We start from the raw sequence: 20,941 nt of genomic DNA on the forward strand, positions 1-20,941 counted from the left end.
GAGGAAAACGATCACATTTAATATTCAGGATTGTAAACATTATTATGATTATTACCTCTGATAGCCTCTCGAGTTAGGCATAGGGATAATTTTCACAGGACATCCCCCAGTTTCAAGATTTGAAAACCAAGTCTTGGCAAAGTAGGTAACCTGGTCCTTAAAAAGCATGACTGTGGGTCAGACTCAGGTCTGCCTTCCAAGCCTGTGCTCCTGGCCCCCATGCTCCGTGTGATATCTTCTCTGAAGAAGTGCGTCATACAGGCCTGTCTCCGCATACTCAGCTCTCGGCCAACAGTAGTTTTAATTCTGATCATGAAAGTGAACACGGCATCAGGGACCTTGCTCTCCTCTGGACTCCTGGGAAATTTATCATCTAGGCAAACTGATTTGGCATATCCTGAACTTCACTAGCTTCTCCCTTTTTCTTCATCCCTGGATGCAGTCTGTGATGATGTCGAAAGTATCGGCTTTAAAGTCACAAAGACCAGAGTTGAAATCTCAGTTTGGTTTCTCTCTCAGCATTTTGACCTGGAACAAGTTACTAAGTTATCAGAGCTTCCGTTTCCCTGAGACAAGGCTATGATAATACTTTATGGAGCCATCGTGAAAACTGACTGAGGTCTCACATACACAGTGCTCAGACCAATTGCTGGTCTCCCCCCGAGAGGAAGGCCACCGTTCGGCATCTTTAAGGACCCTAGAGTATCCACCACAGTCTTGTAAATAATATAAGCTTAATATCAATTGTAATTTTTTCAGAAGTGTGATTTGCTTTCATTTGAATCAGGATTATGTTTATGGGAAGAAACTGTAAGGGGCTGATTTTCTGCCTTTCAGAAATGTTATGAGCTACTCCACAAAAGGTCAAAGTCATTGCTTCATGGAGTAGAGGCCTGTGACATTCAAGCCCCAGGATGGGCTTCAGAGAGCGGCAGCTTTGCTCACCCCTTCAGAGCTGAGCTGGGAGTTGGAACCAGCCCACAGGAGGCATTCTCTACCCCAGAGCTAACTTAGAGAAGAGTATTAACTTTTCATTATTGCTGGAGTATCCATCCTTCTTTCCAAGTGCCTTTCCAAACATTTACAATAAATTCCTTTCATACCCCTATTGATAATAAATGTTTTTATTCTCTGTGAAAGGAATTTTTCAAATTCTCCTTCAATATAATTTAAAGGTGATGGTATCTTTCTGGGCAGTTCGAAAATAGGGAATTAATGTGAATATGGAAAATATCCTTCTCCATTTCATGAGTCTGGCTCTCCTGAAAGTTTGAGCATGACATTGCATTTGCTGTGCGATGATCCAACGCGGAGAAACCTTTGGGAGGTATGTCTCTTTTTCCCTCAAAATGGGAGTGCTGGGATGGTGAATGTCCAGAATACCTGCGTTGGTGCTGTTCATTCTTGTGATTATTTCAGAGGGCAGATGACATTCAAACGTACTCTTTCAGTTGCTTGGAATGAGAAATTGACAAACCCAATCTGCATGCTTCTCCCCAGGACCGGTGTTAGCCTTCCCCAGGCCCTGGGAAAACTGCTGGAACAGGACTCAGAGCTTGCAGGACTGTGGGAGTGACCAGAAGTAAATAATAACCTGAGTCTTTCTGAGGCTTCTTTGAGTCAGATGAGGAAGACAAGGGCTGAGGAAAAAAAAGGGGATGGGCATTGATCGATATGAATTGACCATAGATAAACATGAAAAGCAGACAGTTACTTGGGGATTGTTGATTTGGCAAATGAGATAAAGCAGGAAGGGAAGGGTTTTTGGGTTTGTTTCTGGTTTTTTTGTTTTTCCTCTAATGCACTATTGCTAAGCAATATTTCTCTAAACCACGTTGTTAAGCATTTTTAGGAATACCCAGTGTCAGTACTAGTCAGTGGGGATGAGCATTGGTTGAGTTGAGACTGGATTATCTGGTCCTAGCTTTTCTGCCACTGAATGGCTCTGCTCGCTTTAGTCCCTTAATTTCCTTATGTAGAAATGTAAAATTTCACTGTACGAACCTCTTACGTGTCCAGCTTTAAATAACATCCATAGCACATTCTTCGCCTCCACATTTTTATTATGTGGAGTTTCTAAATGTACATCGAATCTGCAGGTTAACAGGAATAAAATTATTTGCTTGAAAGCATATTTATTTCCATTAGTAAACACACCTGGTCTTTATTTACTCCTAGATCTTCTACTATCCTTTCTCCATGAAAGACTGATTTTCTTCTTCTAATTCTACTTTAGAAATAAACAAAGTAAACGAAATCTACCCTGATGTAATACTACTCCCAGGAGCCAAGGGTTACACCATTGAGCACTTGGTGATAAGGTGGAAGAAGCTGTATTATGTGTCCAGGTCCTCTGTCAGCTCTTCTGCAGAAAGGGAAGCTCTGATGACAGGACTGATTCTACAAGCCTTCAGTGAGCTGATGCTCTATTGAATTTATATTCTGTCAGATGTGGTGAATAAGCAACTCAATTTGGGTTTTTTTCTTCTTTCTATTCACACCATAAATATAAAAGTAGCTTTTTATCAGGAACCTGAATCTGGGGTAGTTCTGTATTTGCGCTGTTGATTGATCATTCTTTACACTAGTCTTTGGCCATATGACTGCAAGTGTCCTTTTAGAAAACTGAGCTAAGGTCACCTTTGGGTTCCCTGAATTCAGTGCATCATGCTTCTCCTTCATGTACTAGATCACAAAGAATATCATGGAAAGACCCTAAATGTAGATATAAGTGGCGTTTTTAAATGTGGCATTTTACCAGAAATGCTTACAACTGTTGTCACCAGCAGCTGGTCCCACAATCGTAATCAGGCTCTCTATTCCTTTAAAAGGGAAGTCGACTGCATTTGGTATGCTCCGGAAACGTATACAATCGATTTTCATTTGTGCCGGATAAAATTAATGTCATCACGAATAACTGCATCTAATATTTTTAGTGTGTTATTAAAAAGTCAACAGAACATAAAAAATTGCTGGGCTTCCCTGGTGGCGCAGTGGTTGAGAGTCCGCCTGCCGAAGCAGGGGACACGGGTTCGTGCCCCGGTCCGGGAAGATCCCACATGCCGCGGAGCGGCTGGGCCCGTGAGCCATGGCCGCTGAGCCCGCGCGTCCGGAGCCTGTGCTCCGCAATAGGAGAGGCCACAACAGTGAGAGGCCCGCGTACCGCAAAAAAAAAAAAAAATTGCTTAATATATATGGCTTAGCGACCTACTGTGTACACAGCAAATCAGAATACAGAAAACCTGATGTGGGGCAGAAAAGGTGGGTGGGGTTGAGATGGAGAGGAAGAAAGAGGGGGAAATGAAGTCCTATCACTTGAGAAAAGGCAGGAAGACAAAAATGCGGAGAAATAGGTTGCCATTCACAAAAGCCTTCTTTAACTGCATTTGTATTTTCAGTCTTTTTCTTTCATCAACCATCCTTTGATAGGCTAAGTAGCATAAAATGAGATTGGTGAAGACCCTGCCACAGAGTGTTTTTTGTAAGTCACTCGACCACTAGGGAAGTCCGACAGTTTGGTTTTAAAATGCTTAGAGTCATTCCTCTGTTTACCTTAGTAATTCTGAGAGCACAATAACTAAACATTCTGAGAGCAGAGCGGAATCGAGGGAAACCTGTATACTCTGCACGTCGGACATTCCGACTTGTAGAGTAGATCTTAAAAATGAGAGTCAGGTGTGCTTATTTTCCAGGTGAGGATACTTGTGTCTGGCAAAGTGAGCACTTCAGCATGGGATTGTTCCTGATAAAAGCAGCACGTAATCCCTGGATTCCTGACCCTCAGAGGCCACGTCTCCTTCTTTTACTCCTTTAAAAACGTCTCATATCTGCCTCATTCGATTCCCTTGGGCTTTGGTGGGGAGTGACCCAATTTATTTCCTGGGTCCAATTCCGTCTCATACAATTAAATTTCCCTACCCCAATCTCCATCTTGCCCAAATGCACTGATTGAAGAAGCAAGTCTTGGGCTTTAGTCTTTCCCAAAGACTTCTGATTACGTCTGTCTCATGACTACGCTCTCTTGGTGTCTTCCCAAAGAAGACTTTTTCCCACCAGGTTACACCAGTGTTGTCTCCAAGGCATCGGAAGCTGTGTGCTCCTGATTTGTTTTCAATTGTGGATTATATTTCTTTTCAGATTACTTTTCAGGTCACCTTTCAGGAGCCTTCATTTTCATATGAATCATCTGTCCTACTGATGATCATGATTCAAAGAGTTATTAAGTATTTAAAAAGCAATATGGGGACTTCTCTGGTGGCGCAGTGGTTGAGAGTCCGCCTGCCGATGCAGGGGACACGGGTTCGTGCCCCGGTGCGGGAAGATCCCACATGCCGCGGAGCGGCTGGGCCCGTGAGCCATGGCCACTGAGCCTGCGCCGTCCGGAGCCTGTGCTCCGCAACAGGAGAGGCCACAGCAATGAGAGGCCCGCGTACCGAAAAACAAAAGCAATATGTATTTTTAAATTCTGAAACAAACATCTTGGGTGAGCTACAAAAACCTTTCCAAAGTTTGTCGTTGCTCTTGTTTTGCGTTTACGTCATGATTCTGGACCCAGACCTGTTTCTTTCAGTGACCCCTGCTCTGTTAAGGAACAGGATTTATTTTGTCAGAATGTTTTTGAGCTTTAAAAGATGAACAGTTCTCTCTTCACATCTCAGCTACCCAATAGTTGTAGGTGTCCTTGTCTTTCTCCAACTTCTTCCAACCTGAAGCCCCTTTATCTGTGAACCACGTATGGAAGAGCTTCCATAGAGGGCTGCGCTCGTCTCTCACTGATATACGAAGATCAGAAAAAAGCAGGGAGCAGAGCAATGAGGGGCTTTGGTAAACTGGGTATCAGGCTGTACTTGGAAGACATCACACTTAAAAGAGAGTTCCTCCTCCTACAGTTGTTTTACTGTGTCTCTTCATGTCGACACATACAGATATGTAGGTTCTGATCAGACTTACTGGTCTCCCTCTCCTGTCTCCACCCTACTCTCCTTACATGATAGTGTGCCCATTACTTAATGTTACTCAGTTTTTTTAATCTGTAGAAATGCATGTCTAATTTGCTTGACGTTAAGTAATAGATGTGAAAGCACCCAGCACAATGTCCCGTCTTTTGTATTGCAAGAAGCCTCTGGTCACTTAGTCATGTCCCTTTAAGAATACAGTTGACCCTTGAACAACACAGGTGTGAACTGCAGAGGTCCACTTTGAGGCGGATTTTTTTCTTCAGTGGTAAGTACTATAGTACTACACAGTCTGCAGTTGGTTGAGTCCACAGATATGGAGGAACGGTATATAGAGAGGGCTGACTCGAAGTTATACATAGATTTTCAACCGTGCGGAGGGTTGGCACCCCTGTCCCCCACCATTGTTTAAGGGTCAACTCTACTTTCTAAGCAATATGGAAAAGAAGTAGTATTAAAATACCAAATACAATCTAGCTGTATTGGCTGAAAAATTATCACACCGTTTTAAAGAAAGAAATTTAGTTCCATTAAAGTCTATACCTCTCTAAACCTGACTTGCAATGTATGATTTAATTGATAACGCAGCATAAAGTATCCTTTTCTGACCTGAACCACAAGAAAATCCAGTTTTTTTCTAGCCTTTAATAATAATGTTTATGGCGTATATAAATTAACTTTTGTAGGGCATACTTGAGAAGAAACACATACACAATTAGATAGATACACAATGAAAGAGAATCTTTAGAATTTGGTCAAATTGGTCCTGTGTGGGGCTTCCCTGGTGACGCAGTGGTTGAGAGTCCGCCTGCCGATGCAGAGGACGCGGGTTCGTGCCCTGGTCCAGGAGGATCCTGCATACCGTGGAGCGGCTGGGCCCGTGGGCCATGGCCGCTGAGCCTGCGCGTCCGGAGCCTGTGCTCCGCAACGGGAGAGGCCACAGCAGTGAGAGGCCCACGTACTGCAAAAAAAAAAAAAAAAAAAAAAAAAAAAAAATTGGTCCTATGTGGATTTCACAGTATATTTCGCTGTAAATTTACTAACTTTTAACTTGGCACCCAGTTAAATTAGAGGATTCTTTTCCTTTCCTCATACAAAGTTATATTAATATAACCAGCTGTAATCACAGTACTTTACCGAACTATACAATAATGTTATTTCCTACACTTCGGGAAAATACGTGTCTCAAAGATCCTTTTCTCTTTATAATATTCTGCCCACCTTCCCTTCTCCCTACATCCCACATTAAGATTTAATTCTTAAATTACTCTGAGCTTTAGAGAAATGTCCAGATTTCTTTTCACCACATATGTTTTGGTTTTCTGAATATTGCCCACTAATGAAAATTCCCTGTGCATCTGTAGTAAATAAACCTTTGAATTGCTAATTGTTTCAGATCAGCCCCCGAGATCTTTAGCAGCTGTCTTTATGGCATTTTCAGCCCACAGATTCAGTCTGTTTGTTTCTGGGATTTTAATCATCAGTCATACACACAGGCGCAAAGGTCAGGTTGCCTTGTAGACAGAGTGGTGGCAACATCTGCATGTGCTGTAGCCTCCACGGGGGTGCGGCTCCTCCTTTATCTCCTTCTCTCACCTTGTGTTAGTCAGCTCAGGCTGCCGTCAGAGAATGCCACAGCCTGGGTGGCTTAAACAACAACAGTGGATTTTCTCACTGTCTGGAGGCCAGACGTCTGGAAGTGCATGATCAGGGTGCGAGCAGAGTTAGGTTCTGGTGATGCCTCTCTCCTCAGCTTGCACACAGCTGCCTTCTTACAGTGTTGTCACAAGGCCTTTCCTCTGTGCACACACTTTTGTTGTCTCATCTTCTTAAAAGGACGCCAGTCCTGTCTGATTAGGGCCCCACCCTTATGATCTCATTAACCTTAATTACTTTTTAAGGGCTCTATCTTCAAACACAGTCACCCTGGGAATGTGAAGCTACATCTTCCATTCAGTCCTCCAGCTCCCTGTCTCCCCTTCTCTCCACAAGCCTCATGCTCTAGGGTACTGATCTCTATGGGATCCAGGTCCTCTGGCTTCTCCTAGGGTTCAGCCTTGGGATACATTGGCAAAAAATGGGAGAGAGGGAGGAAGAGACTGGGGTCTTGCTCAGCACACATTCCCCTGGCTTCTTCCCTGCAGGGCCGCCATGGGTTGGCGAGTCCCCTGACCAGATTTCAACTCCTATTAGCCCCTCTGTCTCCCGTTTCAGTGACTCCTCTCTCCCTGGCTCCCTTTAGGCAGTTACTGACCCCATACCCTCCTTTGGAGTTTGCCTTTGCCATGCCCAGTGGAATTTAAGCTTTGGCTCTGGCCTTAGTGAGCATTTCCAATTCCCAGTTTGCTCATCTGTAAAATAATGATATAGACTTGAATTGTGCAGAATAATGTTTGTACAGTCCTTGGTACATAGTAAGTTTCTGTAAATGTTAGCCTCTGTGGTTTTTAGTGCACAGTGAACCTTCTATGTATAAAACGCTCCTTGATTATAAAACAAAAGTTATCTCTTGGGCTTCCCTGGTGGCACCATGGTTGAGAGTCCGCCTGCCGATGCAGGGGACACGGGTTCGTGCCCCGGTCCGGGAGGATCCCACATGCCGCGGAACGGCTGGGCCCGTGAGCCATGGCCGCTGAGCCTGCGCATCCAGAGCCTGTGCTCCGCAACGGGAGAGGCCACAACAGTGAGAGGCCCGCGTAGCGCAGGAAAAAAAAAAAAAGATGTTAAAATAAATAAAGTATTATCTCTTAAGAATTAGCCCTAGGTTTTCCCTCTCAATAGAGGAATAAATGTGTTTGTTTCTGTTTATAAAAATCATACATGGTCACGGAAGGAAGGTATAAAAAGAAAATAAAATTCTTTCCTAATCTTACCGAACAGGATAAGTTCTACTACATCGTCACTTGATGGTAGCTTTAAGCGTAAAACTGTACTACACGTTAACTTCATTGCGCACACATGCACATACATTTTTTTCTAAACTGAGACTATACTGTATCATTTTGTAGCCTACATTTGTAATGATATTACAACATAAAAGTACCTTCCGAACATTGTCTTATTATTCTTTTAAAATGAAATACGTTTTTAGAGATCTTTTCAGTCATAATTTACATAGATACATGAATGAGATTGTGCCATATGTGCTTTTTCATCATTTTGTGGGTTTTAACCTATTATCTTGTTATGGTTCTGTTTAAACCAGGTAGGTTTTGTCATTATCTCATGTGTTCTGTTGACAGGTCAGGTAAAGCTCTGCTGTGACCGTGCTTCTTCCCGGTGACACAGCCCCTCAGTGTGTGATGGGGAGGGCACATTTTGGTGATGAAATGGAACCTTCTTATTCTTCCCTGGCTGCGACGTTCTGTCTCTGATGTATAGACCTGAGTCAGTCGCCAGAGTTTCTCAATCTGGCCACCCACACCATAGTGAGGAGTAATTCCCTCTGGAGAATTGGAAGCATTGGACAAAATCCTTAGTTTATGATGGGTTGGTGATTTTTGCATCCTTCTCTATGTTTCGTGAATATTTGGATGGGAAACTGAAGGATGGTAAACCAGGTCCAGCTGTCTAGTGGCAATAACATCCAGAAGTTCCTCCCCCTCTCCATGAATTTTTCCCATTCCTGTGTAATCATATTGCATTTTTCCACATTGAAGGGCAAAAAGAAATCCATGCTCAGGTCAGGTCAAATCCTGTCATAAATATTCTGTTCCCTGAGGATTCAAGGTCAGGGAGAGTTTATCAAAGATACTCCAGATTCTTTGTCATCTCTCTTTCCTTGGCTCTTTTTTCCAGAAATTCCAGGACAACACTCCAAATACTTTTTCCTCCACCTGACACCAGAAGAGCTGGGGCCTGGAAAGGAGAAAGAGGTTTAGTCATCACTAGCTTTGGGACTTTGGTTTGCACTTCCTAATTACAAAGTGATAGACTTGACCTACGTGTCCTCCAGCATGCCTTGTAGTTTTAAAATGGTAGACTTTCTGAAGGATTCAGCTGTAACTGTTCTGAGAGATGCTCTTCACTTTGGCTTATGTTTCTCTTTTCTTCTGAAGATCTCATCTTACAGAGAAAAATAGTCCATATGCTTCAATATGTCTGTGTTCTACGTTGCTTCTTCTCCCTAATTATTTTATGACCTTAGGAAAGTCTTTGAGTTTATGCCAAGTTTGGGCATAAAGCATGTAAGAAAAACTTCTTGGGTCTGGTTGAAGAAGGTATCCACAGTCAAATATGTTTGGAAATTACTTCAGATCGTGCCTCCCTCTTAGTTTTGCAATGAACCGTCACTCACTAAAGACTCTTAGAAGTTCTGCAATAAGGGAACCTGTTTAATTTTGCTTAATTCAGAATTTCCCAAACATATTTGATCTTGAAATCCTTTTATTTCTGGTAGCATCCATAACATCCCTCATAATTAATATCCCTGCCATGCATAGAGGAAGCACAGCTCTGGAAGGAAGGCATCATCCCAAATTCTGCCCTTTATTGGTGATGTGATCTCAGAATAAATACATTACCTCTGTGCACCTCACATTGCTCATATATCAAATGCGGGTACATAATAGCGGCCACTTCATGTGGATGAAGATTTATAGGAATATAATATGACTACGGTAATTGTGACTAATAATATTCCAACTCTGAGGTCTGGCTGTCTGGGTTCAAATTTTGTCTTTCCACTTACTGGCTTGTGACCTTAAAAACATTACTTCTTTACCTCAATTCTTTATCTGTGTGATGGGGACAAAAATTGTACCATTCTCACAGAGTTGTTGGAGGAATTCAGTCTGATTCATGTAAAACATTTAGAATTGTGCTTGGCCCACGGTAGGTACCTAGTAAAATGTTAGCCCTTATGATCGTCACTGTCTGTGCTCTTGTTACTTCTATGACTGTATCAGGTGAAAGGTAATATTTTAGTTTCTTTTTTTAATTGGGATATAATTGACATTAGTTTCAAGTATACAACATTAATGGTTCAATATTTGTATATATTTGTGAAATGATCACCACTGTGAGTCTAGTTAACATCCATCACCATACATAGTTACAGTTTTTTTTCTTGTGATGAGAAATTTTAAGATCTCTCTTAGCAACTTTCAAATGTACAATACAGTAGTATTAACCATAGTCGTCATGCTGTACATTGCATCCAGATTAGTTTTGTCTTTTTTTTTTATAAATCTATTTATTTATTTTTGGGGTGCGTTGGGTCTTCGTTGCTACGCACAGGCTTTCTCTAGTTGTGGCGAGCGGGGGCTACTCTTCACGGTGGCTTCTCTTGTTGCGGAGCACGGGCTGCAGGTGCACGGGCTTTAGTAGTTGTGGCTCGTGGGCTCTAGAAAGCAGGCTCAGTATTTGTGGCACGGGGGCTTAGTTGCTCCGCGGCATGTGGGATCTTTGCGGACCAGCAGTTGAACCCGTGTCCCTGCATTGGCAGGTGGATTCTTAATCACTGCGCCACCAGGGAAGTCCTATATTAGTTTTTAAAAGCAACTCCTCTTACTTCAGAAAGCAGCTTAGATCCAGCACATTATTAATGCAGCATCGTACCCCTTCTGCAAATGCTTCATTCTGCCATGTTGATATTGATCTTGTCTTCATCTAGAGTTTGTGACCCATGTCTTCCATCATCTAAGTTTTTCTGTTTGTGTGCAGGGGCGGAGAGGCCTCGGCTCTGTTTTTGTCTGGGCATCGGGAAATGGTGGGAGGAGCAAAGACCACTGCTCCTGTGATGGCTACACCAACAGCATCTACACCATCTCCATCAGCAGCACAGCCGAAAGTGGAAAGAAGCCTTGGTACCTGGAAGAGTGTTCGTCCACGCTGGCCACAACCTACAGCAGCGGAGAGTCCTATGATAAGAAAATAGTATGTGACATTTGCATGTCTGGCATGATTGGTTTATTTATCTTTCACTTTGAAACACAAATGGAGACCATACATTTATATGCACAAGTAATATATGGAAATAGAAAGATTAGCTGATTACTCAACACAGGTATTTGTAAATATTACCATTCCGTTACCAAGTCATTGAAAAAGCCTGTCTGGGTCATTACATTCCAGCATTGAATGTGGCCTTAGACATGATTAAGCTTCAGTTTTATTGAAGACAAATGAATGGACTACATTCACCTTGTGAGTTGGTGGCAGAGAAAAGACTGGGAGGGATTCTCAGCCCAGTTCCCTATCACCCTGTCCCCGTACTGCCTTTGAACTTCAGCTTGAGTACTTTGGTTTCAAAGTAGGTACAACGAATTCAGTGCGACCTAAACCTATGTAAAAGGTGCTTCTCTAACACTGCAGCACAGAGTTTGCCTGAACGAGAAGCACAGTAGTCCTGTGTGATCTGCTTACCAACATGCTCTGCTCTCTATGCAGATGGTAAAATGGTTAAGAGTTTAGGTTTGCAGGACCAGCCGGCGTGGCTTTCGTTCACTCTGGAACTATTTACTAGCTGGGTAACTTTGGATACATAATTTTTCTGTCTCAAGATCCTCACCTGTAAAATGAGGGCATTTAGTAATACCTAGTTCATGGAGTTATTTCAGTGATTATGAGCAAGTAGATAGAAAGTGCTTTGCACACTACCTGACCCATTGGTGCTCAAAAGAGGTCTGACTTTTAGGATGCCCCACACTGTGCGACTGACTCTAAATTTCAGACACCTTTGCACTTTGCTCTTTTCCTGATCGTGGTTGTATAAAATGTCTCGGGGTTTGTCTTTCTAAAGTGGAGCTTTTTAGCATTTAGCCAACACCCTGCTTTCAGATCCTGTGATTCACGCAGGTTTGGTTCACTCTGCGATGCTCCCTCTGGCTTTATACGGCAGTGGAAATAGAGGTGATAAGATACTACCTCCTTCCTGTAATTCTTCATCCATATCTATTTGGTTCCTCTTGATTCCTGATTACTATAGGATTTTCACGTTTGATTTCTCGGCTACCTTTCACTATCCTCTTAAGTTACATTTTTCAGATTGATTTAAATAAAAACTGCCTACCCCTATGCATATCCCATCTGTGCCCATCTTTCTCTAATCCCTTCATAATAATTGGGTTAAAAATATGCACATGAGTAACCCTGGAAGTACCTCCATCATACATCAGTAAACATATTCCACAATACAAAGTGAAATATAAAAGGAGAAAATACAGAGATGACAAGTTTTGAAGTTCCATGGCTTTCTTCATGGGAAAGTGATGCTCTATGATACTTTACCATCATTATGGAAATGTTTTAATCTAGGAATGTTCCTTTGGCTTTCAAATTTGCTCATCTCTCAGAGCTCCTGGTCAAGGCCCACTAATACTGAGTGGCATCCGTCAGTTCTGCATCATGAAAATCCTGATGAAAACTCTCTGGAATAAGAATTGTCTTCCCAAACTTCTAGAGTCTGAAGGCATGTTAATGAAAACTCGCCATTGCTTCAAAGTAAATATGCCCATCTAGTGCTATTATTTCCTATGGGGCAGTTGTTGTGAGAGAGGTGTTTTTAAGTTCCATGAGTGCCTTCCTTAAGGGAAGATTATAATCCAATGGGCAAAATATCAAGGAGGAAGGAAGTGTTGCCGGGTCCCAGATGGAAGAGGACAGTGCAGATAGAGGGACCTCAAAATTGCTACCCTGAGATTTACTCCTTACACTTGACCTTCCTGGGCTTTTCATCACTACTTACTGTGATGGTGTGGTAGCTGCTATGACCTCCATTGACTGGGTGGTCATTTAGGATTCTTCCACAGACGGACAAATCGATCATTCTGTGGTGAGGGGATAGGGCTTGAGAGGAAAGATGGACGCCATGATTTAATGTCAGTATCCTTGATTCAGGTCATATTTCACTTTTCCCTTGTTGCTGCTTCTGATATCAGAACCTTTACTGACTCACTGAATATAAAAAGTGACCTGTTTACCTTTTACTTGGCTCTGCCTTTTGTTTAACCTCTCCCATTTTCGTAGCAGCAATTGTACGAATTTTTCTCTAGCCAGTTCTCAGATTCTCTTGTTTTACCTGAACCTCCAGATTACCCTCAGTTGGAGAGCAATGTGGTAGCTGTTCCCAATTATAATCTCTAGCTACGGACAGACCACTCAGTGGCTAAGTAACCTCTACCGAGTCTTGGTTTCCTCCTCCGTAAAATGGAGGTAAAGCCAGAACCAGCCTCATAAATTTTCATGAAGACAGCAATATACTGAGCCTAAGGTACTTACACAACGCCTGTGGCAACGAGCCACCTAGTCAGTGGCTGGTACCCTTGTTCCCTAAGTCAGGGTAGCTTTCTGTATCGTGGGAGCTTAGGCTGGTCGTTTTTCCAGCTGTTGTTAACAGAGGTGCTTGTCGCACCTTCGTTTTTCCAATCTGTAGAACCACGATCCGTTCCACCCACCCCGTAAAGAATGGCACTTTGATGGTAAACATGTTAACAGTTTGAACGTGAGGAGAGTTGGCGGCAACATCAGGCTTTTATGGTCCAGCTGCCCCTTTTCCTTCTAGATGTCAGAATGACAAATAATCCTGCTCTGCGCTTGGGACCTTTTCTTCACCACGCTTTGAACCAGATGTCTGTGGTCCCTCAGAGATGCCCGCATCCTGTTAGTGGCATCCGTGATTGAGTGTTACAGGAACAGCAGTGTCTCCCTTTGTTCTGGGGCTCCCCTCCCCAGTCCATCCATTTCCTTTTGTCATTTGCAGCTTCTTCAGAAGAGCACAGTTGTCATTCTTCATTCATAGAGCACCTTTGTGAGTTGAACTGAGGCAGACGCTGAGGATCCAGGAGAGAGGAAAGATCTCACTGCTTCTGGGAAAGCACTTTGGTTAAATAATTTTTTCTTGTCCTTTTCATGGTGTGCAAGTAGGAAAACCTTGCCCTGAGTTTCAGAACGTAGCCAAGTCTCCATCCCTTGGTTTCCTACCATCACTATCGTATAGTTGTGGACCTTGGTATTCCACGCATGCTTTAATAGATTCGGATCAGTGATGGCCTTGAACCTTATTATAGCAAGTGAAGCAACTAAAATATCAAGATTACTATGATAAGAAGCTCCCCTATAAGGTAAATAGAAATCAGTTGAAGTGACTGGTTATTATGAAATAATGTTTTTATTAACAACACCGTATGCATTTTATTCCATGCCAGACATGTAGTACATTTACAGTTATATTAACATGTCATAAATATAACATTTTTTGCCCTTCTGATGTGTGCCTGGTAGTGTGCTATGCACATTGAATGCATCCTCTCTCTGTATCCCCAAAACATTATGCAGGAAGATCAAGTATTGTCCCCACTCTACAGGTGAGAAAACTGAAGTCTGAAAGGTTAAAAGAAACACATGTAGTGAGTGGTAGAGTCTGGATTCCAACCAAAGTTGTGTTGAACCCCCAGCCCACCTTGTAACCAGTGTGCTGTCATGCCCCAGATCCTTCCCAGGGACCTCCAGCATGGGGCTGTATAAAAGAATGGTGCTTTTCTTGCCTGTTTGGGGTTCTCTTCACAGTGATTTAAAAAAAAAAAGAAAAGTATGTGGACTATATAGGCATCCACTGTTTTTCACTGCTTGGCCCACTCGTTCTTTTTGAATATGGAAAGTAATTTTAGTTTTTAAATTTATTACCTTTACTTCCATTTACATTCTTGATGACAGTGTATTCAAATTTTATACACTCCAAATACAATGAGCAATTTGCTTTGTAGTCCTTTAGATCAGCGTTGTCCAGTAGGACTTTCTGCTAGGATGGAAAGGTTCTCCATCTGTGCTGCCAAGATGGTAGTCACTAGACACACGTGGCTGTCGAGCATGTTAAATATGGCCAGTGCGTGGAAGAACTTTAATTTTAATTCCGATTAAATTTTAACTGATTTAAATTTAAATATCCACATGGGACTATTGGTGATTGTATTGAACAGCACATTTTTATCTTTATGGCTCACTAATTTTGAATTTCATGCCGTTAGACCTCTTCCTAACCCCCTCAGACGATCGGTCGGTCTTCTGGCAAAACACCTAAGCCCTTTGCCAGTCTAAGTGGCTAATTCCCGTGGCCTGGCGTTGAACTCCCCAAAGTTACCTTTTGCCTTTTGTGTGATTTCAAACCAGGGCCCTCCTGTGCGACTCGCGTCATCTGGCAGGAACACTCTTTTCCCAGAAACCACTTCATTTATGCCTCTTCTCCAATTTCCTATCAGGGAGGCTGTTCTTCCTCACCTTCCCCTGAAAGAGTGGCACTCCCCTCCCCCCAAACTCTACACTTTTATCCTGTTCAGTTTTCTTTCTGGCATCCTTAGAGCTACTTAACATGATGTTATACATTTTTTTATTGACTGTTTTCCATGCTAGAATGGAAACAACTTGAGGTTGAAGACTTTGTTCTTTCCCAGAGCCTGAGCTTGATAAATGTTCAGGAGTAACTGACATTGAGAAAGATAGAAGCCTCACAAGGCGTTTAAACAGTCACAGGAGGCAGGTAGGTACTCTCAGAGAATCTTCCTCTACTGGTAGGTTGGAGAAAGGCAGAGGGTACGTGACAATATTTCACATAGGAAATTGCCTACAGGAATCCCGCTGTAGAAAGCTGTACATCCAACTCTCCTTAGTGTCAAGGAGCCTTAAAGATCCTGTCTTTATGTAACCCTTCACTACCTCCTGAATTTCTCCCAAGTTCTTTGATAGAGATAAAGCTCCCCTCCCTCCCCAGTCACTCCCATCATTAAATTATATTTCTTTGGGGACTTGTTCAGCCTTTGTCTTTTTTTCCTCTAGTAATTTGTCTCAGTGATTGGAATATGGGGGCCATCGTATTCCTCCTGGGTCTTGTGAGCCTGGGTTTAAATATATGCTCTGCTCAGCCCTCTTCTGATATCATTTTATTTATTTGTGTTCAAAACAAACTTGCTGCCTGGGGTATCTCAGGGTTGGCCTGAAAGACCAGTTCCATCGGAGGAATTATCTTATTGCTTTTAATATTCCTAAGCAGCTACACATTTCCTTTTGCAGAAAGTACCCTCTGCACTAACGAATTTGTTATTCAGATGCAGTCATTGCTATCATCTCTCTGTTTCTCCTTCTGATTTGGGAAATGTCATGATTTTTCATGAGTGGAAGACTAGCAAATCCAGATGTGTTTAGTTTGTATAGACGTCTGATCCATATTCTCTTGAGAATGTTAAAAAGAAGGAAGGAAAGTTTATGCCTAAAAAATTCTGATTTTTGACTGTGGCCCAAAGGAGAATGGCGATACCCACTGGTTGACGGGGGCTGGATCCCAAGGCCAGTTTCGCCATAATTGCTGGTGATGGTCTGGAACTGCCACCTTTGCTCTCATGGGTGACTACACTCTGTAGCTCAGCTTTTTCTTTTGCTGCCATTTCAGGATTTAATACTTCACCACTTACCAGCTCTTTAGTGGCTGCACGTCCTTGGGCTCATGAATCTCTCTGAGCCTCCATTTCCTTAGTTAATAAATAGTATTGATATATCTTCCTTGCCGAGTTCTTGTGGATCCAATATAATTTTATATAAACAAATATATTTTATATACAACATACACACCTATCGCTCATTGCCTTGCTCTTTGCAAGTTGCTGGTGGTGGTGGTTTTAGAAGCAGTGCAGCTAGTGTTAGCAATAGTAGTAGGAAGAGAAATAGCTATACTTTAGCCCCTGGATTGTGTATATACAAATACACACATAATTTTTGTAGGCTGCTTATAAGTTTATGTAAGTCTTATTTGGAGAATCGATAAAGAAGTAACCTTGAAGTCTTTCCTAATAAGTGGGAGAGTTTAAAACATAGAACAAAATGAGTAGAAAGGAGCTTGACACTAGTAATTCAACTTAACAAATAAACACTGTACCTCTGCTCTGTACCCAGCACTGAGCTGAACATTATAGAGATTCAAAAATAGATATAAGATGGGATCCTTCTTTGGTGATATTAACCTCACATTGATAAGCAAGACCTTACGTTTGCACTTTACAGTTACGGATTCTCATTGCAACATGGGAGTGGAATTTTGTGTGGTCTTTTGTCAGTCATAATCGAATTTTACACCAGTCTTTGTGACTTTGGTGAACGCAGAAAGCGTTAGTCTTTGGTTCCTTTATATTTTGCCGTGCTTAATAAATCAGCTTCTCCTATTTTATTCGTTAACACATTTAAGATGTAGTTTCTGCCCTTATCCTCCTCCAGAGATGTGTCTGAAACAGGTTTTTTGGGGGGGGGCACCTTTCTAATCCAAATCCAAATCGACACCAGAAACAAATTCAACCTGACAGACAGAATCATTTCATGTTTTAAAAATATCTGTTCAGTTGCTCTTTTAACAGATATGAGACAATATGGCACCTTCAAAATAAAACAGATCCCAAGATATCAGGGAGATAGAAACTCCTAACTGTGTAAAGATTTGTCACTTATAGCCAGCCTCAATCTGAACTGAGATTCCCTGGAGAATTACATCAACAGGCTAGAATAAAAGATCCAATCAGCCCAAGTAATCGAAATGTGAAATACTCGGAAATAAGAGCTTAGGATGAGAGAAAGGGATGGTTCTTCAACAGCAGAAGCCTGACTCGACCTGAATACCCACCCCATCTCACCAAATCAAGATGACATCCCAAACTTTGTGGAGTCCAAAAGCCCATCTGCTACCCATCCCGGGAGAGGCTGAAAATCTAATTTGCTGATCAAGACAGCTTTGATCTGGTGTGAGGCCTGGTGTCATCTCCTGTTTCCTTCACTCTGATGGGCAGAAATGATATTTTCTTGAGCAATCTGAGAAGTTCTGTGCAGAAAAATTCTGTTTCTGATTTGGGTAGTGAATTTGGGGAATTTAGAGCATGCAAGATGCGCCAGCGGGACCAAAACCAAATTCTGAGACATTCTAAAATGGAATTGAAACTTAATGCGCTTTATTGTTCTGTTTTCACATATCAACTCTCTGAATTCCCAGCCCCATGATGTGGGCCAACCGTCGAATGCAACTTTTCCTTTAAATTACACTGTCAGTTCTTGTATGCATGTGTTGTGATTAATGGGGTTACCCCATGTGGTTCCAGTTTGGGGAGCATCATTTTTCTTGAAAATTGCATGCTCCTTGGTGGTCTTTGCCTTTTCTTTCTAAAGATGGACATAAAAATTTCCTGATGCTGTGCGTTCTCTTAATGATGAAAACCTGCCTTAGATCTTTCCGGTAATTTACACCTCAATATCTCGACCACTGACAGTAACTTCTTCTTGAAATGACCCAGCTGGAGTTTCCACTTAAAGCAGGATGAGAAGGGAGTGAGGATGTTTTTGTTTCTTTTCTCTCCATTCCTTTTAACCTCCCTCCTCTCCATCACCTTCCTGTTCCACTCCCTTTCTACCCCTACTCACTACTCAAGTTTCATTTAGTTCAAGTGATTGGAAAAAAAAAATAAAAGCACAATGATGATGATGTGGAATTCTACAAACTTGCCTATATTAATAGCATTTAACAGTAAATTGGTGTTTATATATAAAAGTACTAAATGGCTGTTTACTTAAGTATATATCATTCATGTATATACCTGCGGACCCTATTTGGATGGAGCATATTCCTATGGCCAATCCAACATCGTAACACTTTTATTGTTCACTGGAGGTGAGGCTGGAGGTAGCTATTTATTACACTCGCAAATGCTGCACACACTTGGCGTCTCTATTCTGGATTTGTTTCTGTACATTGAAAGCGTCTGGTGCAGCTGAAGAATAAGCAAAATGAGCCAACTGAGAAAGCGTCATGAAAAATCTTGAATTCAGGCACAAGTCATTGAAAAAAGAAAAAAAACTTGGCAAAGGAATGTGACCGTGAGGGTGAGGTAAAATGAGAAAAATGCAGGCAAGGCCACCTCTCAACAACAGTATATCTGGAGACCTGGAAACAGGCTGCTGCTGGGGTATTTATACATTGACTTAGGGACCAGGCCTTTGGAAAATAAGGCTGCAAATTCACCCGTCATTTCAAATGAAATAGAAATCACTTTTTAACAATCCATCAATCCCACTTCTGAGTACATATCCAAAAGAATTGAAAACAGGATCTGAGGACTTCCCTGGTGGTGCAGCGGTTAAGAGTCTGCCTGCCAATGCAGGGGACACGAGTTTGAGCCCTGGTCCAGGAGGATCTCGCATGCCACGGAGCGGCTAAGCCCAGTGCACCGTGACTGCTGAGCCTGCGCTCTAGAGCCCGGGAGCCACAACTACTGAAGCCCACGTTCCTAGAGCCCGTGCTCCACAACAAGAGAAGCCACCGCAATGAGAAGCCCGCGCACCACAATGAAGAGTAGCCCCCGCTCGCCGCAACTAGAGAAAGCCCGCATGCAGCAACGAAGACCCAACGCTGCCATAAAGAAGGAAGGAAGGAAGGGAGGAAGGAAAAAAAAGAAAAGAGAAAAGAAAGAAAGAATTACGAAAAGGCCAGCTGTGGGTCTAAAGGAGTTGGTCTTTAAAAAAAAAAAAAAAATTGAAAACAGGATCTGGAAGAGATATTTACACACCTATGTTTATTGCAGCGTTATTCACAATAGCCAAGAGGTGGAAGCAACCCAAATACCAATTGACAGATGAATGAATAAAGAAAATATACTATATAATACAATGGAATATTATGCAGCCTAAAAAGAAGGAAATCCTGCCGCACGCTACAACACGGATGAGCCTTGAGGACGTTATTCTAAGTGAAATAAGTCAATCACAAAAAAGACAAATGCTGCATAATTCCACTTATATGAGGTACCTAGAGCAGTGACAGTCACAGAAGCAAACAGTAGAATGGTGGTTGCCAGGGGCTGGGGAGGGGCCATGGGGAGTTGTTTAATGGGTAGAGTTTCAGTCAGGCAAGGTGAAAATGTCGTAGAGCTCTAGGATTGCACAGCCAAGTGCATATAATTAGCAATACTGTACTGTACACTTAAAAAGTTGTTAAAAGGGTAAATCTGTGTTATGTGGGGTTTTTTGCCTCGCTCCCTCCAAAAAGAAATACCTTTTTAACGTCAACAATTGAAAAATCTCAGAAGTTTCTTAATGTAGAAGTGGGTAGGGCTCTCTTTACCCAGACATCTTGCGAACATCCACCTTGGAGGCTCAGAGGATGGCTAGCTAATCACGTCTGTGAATCTAGAAACAACTTGCCCTGCTTGCCAAACACGCGGTCGGGCTCTTGCCCAGCTCTCAGTTATTCCAGAAAAGAGTGCAAGGCTTGTCTCCTCTCTCCCACCACCTATCTACATGGTTCTCTATATTTTTACTCTCTCTCCCATTTCTTTTGTATCAGTGCCTCTCTGGTATGGCTAATCTGGTAATATTAGTGGTGTCAAAAGGCATAAAGAACAGATAGTGAGCACTGATGGCCTCGTGTGAAACTAAATCACCAGGGTGTCAGTCTCGATTCATGACAGATAATTAAAGAGTCCCTTCAGACATCCTCATGTGACCCTGAGGAAACTTTTAGGGGAGGACTCATTTCTACAGAGTTATGCAGTGCTTCCTTTCGGTGATGAGCGAATTTCTTTCCAAATCAGCTAATCTGCATTCTTTTGAAGGATGCACCTTAGAAAAGCAAGGCTTTGTTTTCGCCACCTCTATCCCCCTACACCTTTCTGATGACCTTTCACCTCAGTTTTCTTATCTGTAAAATATGGGCAATATACTTGTCTTGATGACTGAGAAAGCTTTACCAATGTCTTCTGCGGCGGGCCGTTTCCGACCAGCAGAATAACGAGCCGCCACACGCAAGATTCTTCTCGTATCACACTTTATTGGAGCACAGCTTGGTTGAAGAAAGATGGAAGGAAGACCCCGCAATCCTATAGCAGTCTGCTTATATAGGGATTAAGAACATGTGTCGCTCTGTGATTGGCTTTCACCGATGGTGCGATTTGTGAGCCAGCATCGGATAGGTCGCTACTTTAAAACCTCATTAGTATACTTAGCGCAAGCGCAGTGGCCACAGGAAG

General features: G+C 42.4%; 1 protein-coding gene across 6 annotated transcripts in view; it reads left to right on the forward strand.

The window, feature by feature from the left end:
- The window catches only part of PCSK5 (proprotein convertase subtilisin/kexin type 5), a 318,106-nt gene that overhangs the window by 173,233 nt on the left and 123,932 nt on the right, over positions 1-20,941 (forward strand). For all 6 annotated transcript variants that reach the window (XM_079925980.1, XM_079925981.1, XM_079925984.1 and 3 more), the window contains exon 8: positions 10,620-10,832. In XM_079925980.1, coding sequence (XP_079782106.1) covers positions 10,620-10,832 — 213 coding nt within the window. The remainder of the gene's footprint in view (positions 1-10,619; positions 10,833-20,941) is intronic.

This window comes from Stenella coeruleoalba (assembly GCF_951394435.1).
Source record: "Stenella coeruleoalba genome assembly, chromosome: 7".
Classification (NCBI taxonomy): domain Eukaryota; kingdom Metazoa; phylum Chordata; class Mammalia; order Artiodactyla; family Delphinidae; genus Stenella; species Stenella coeruleoalba.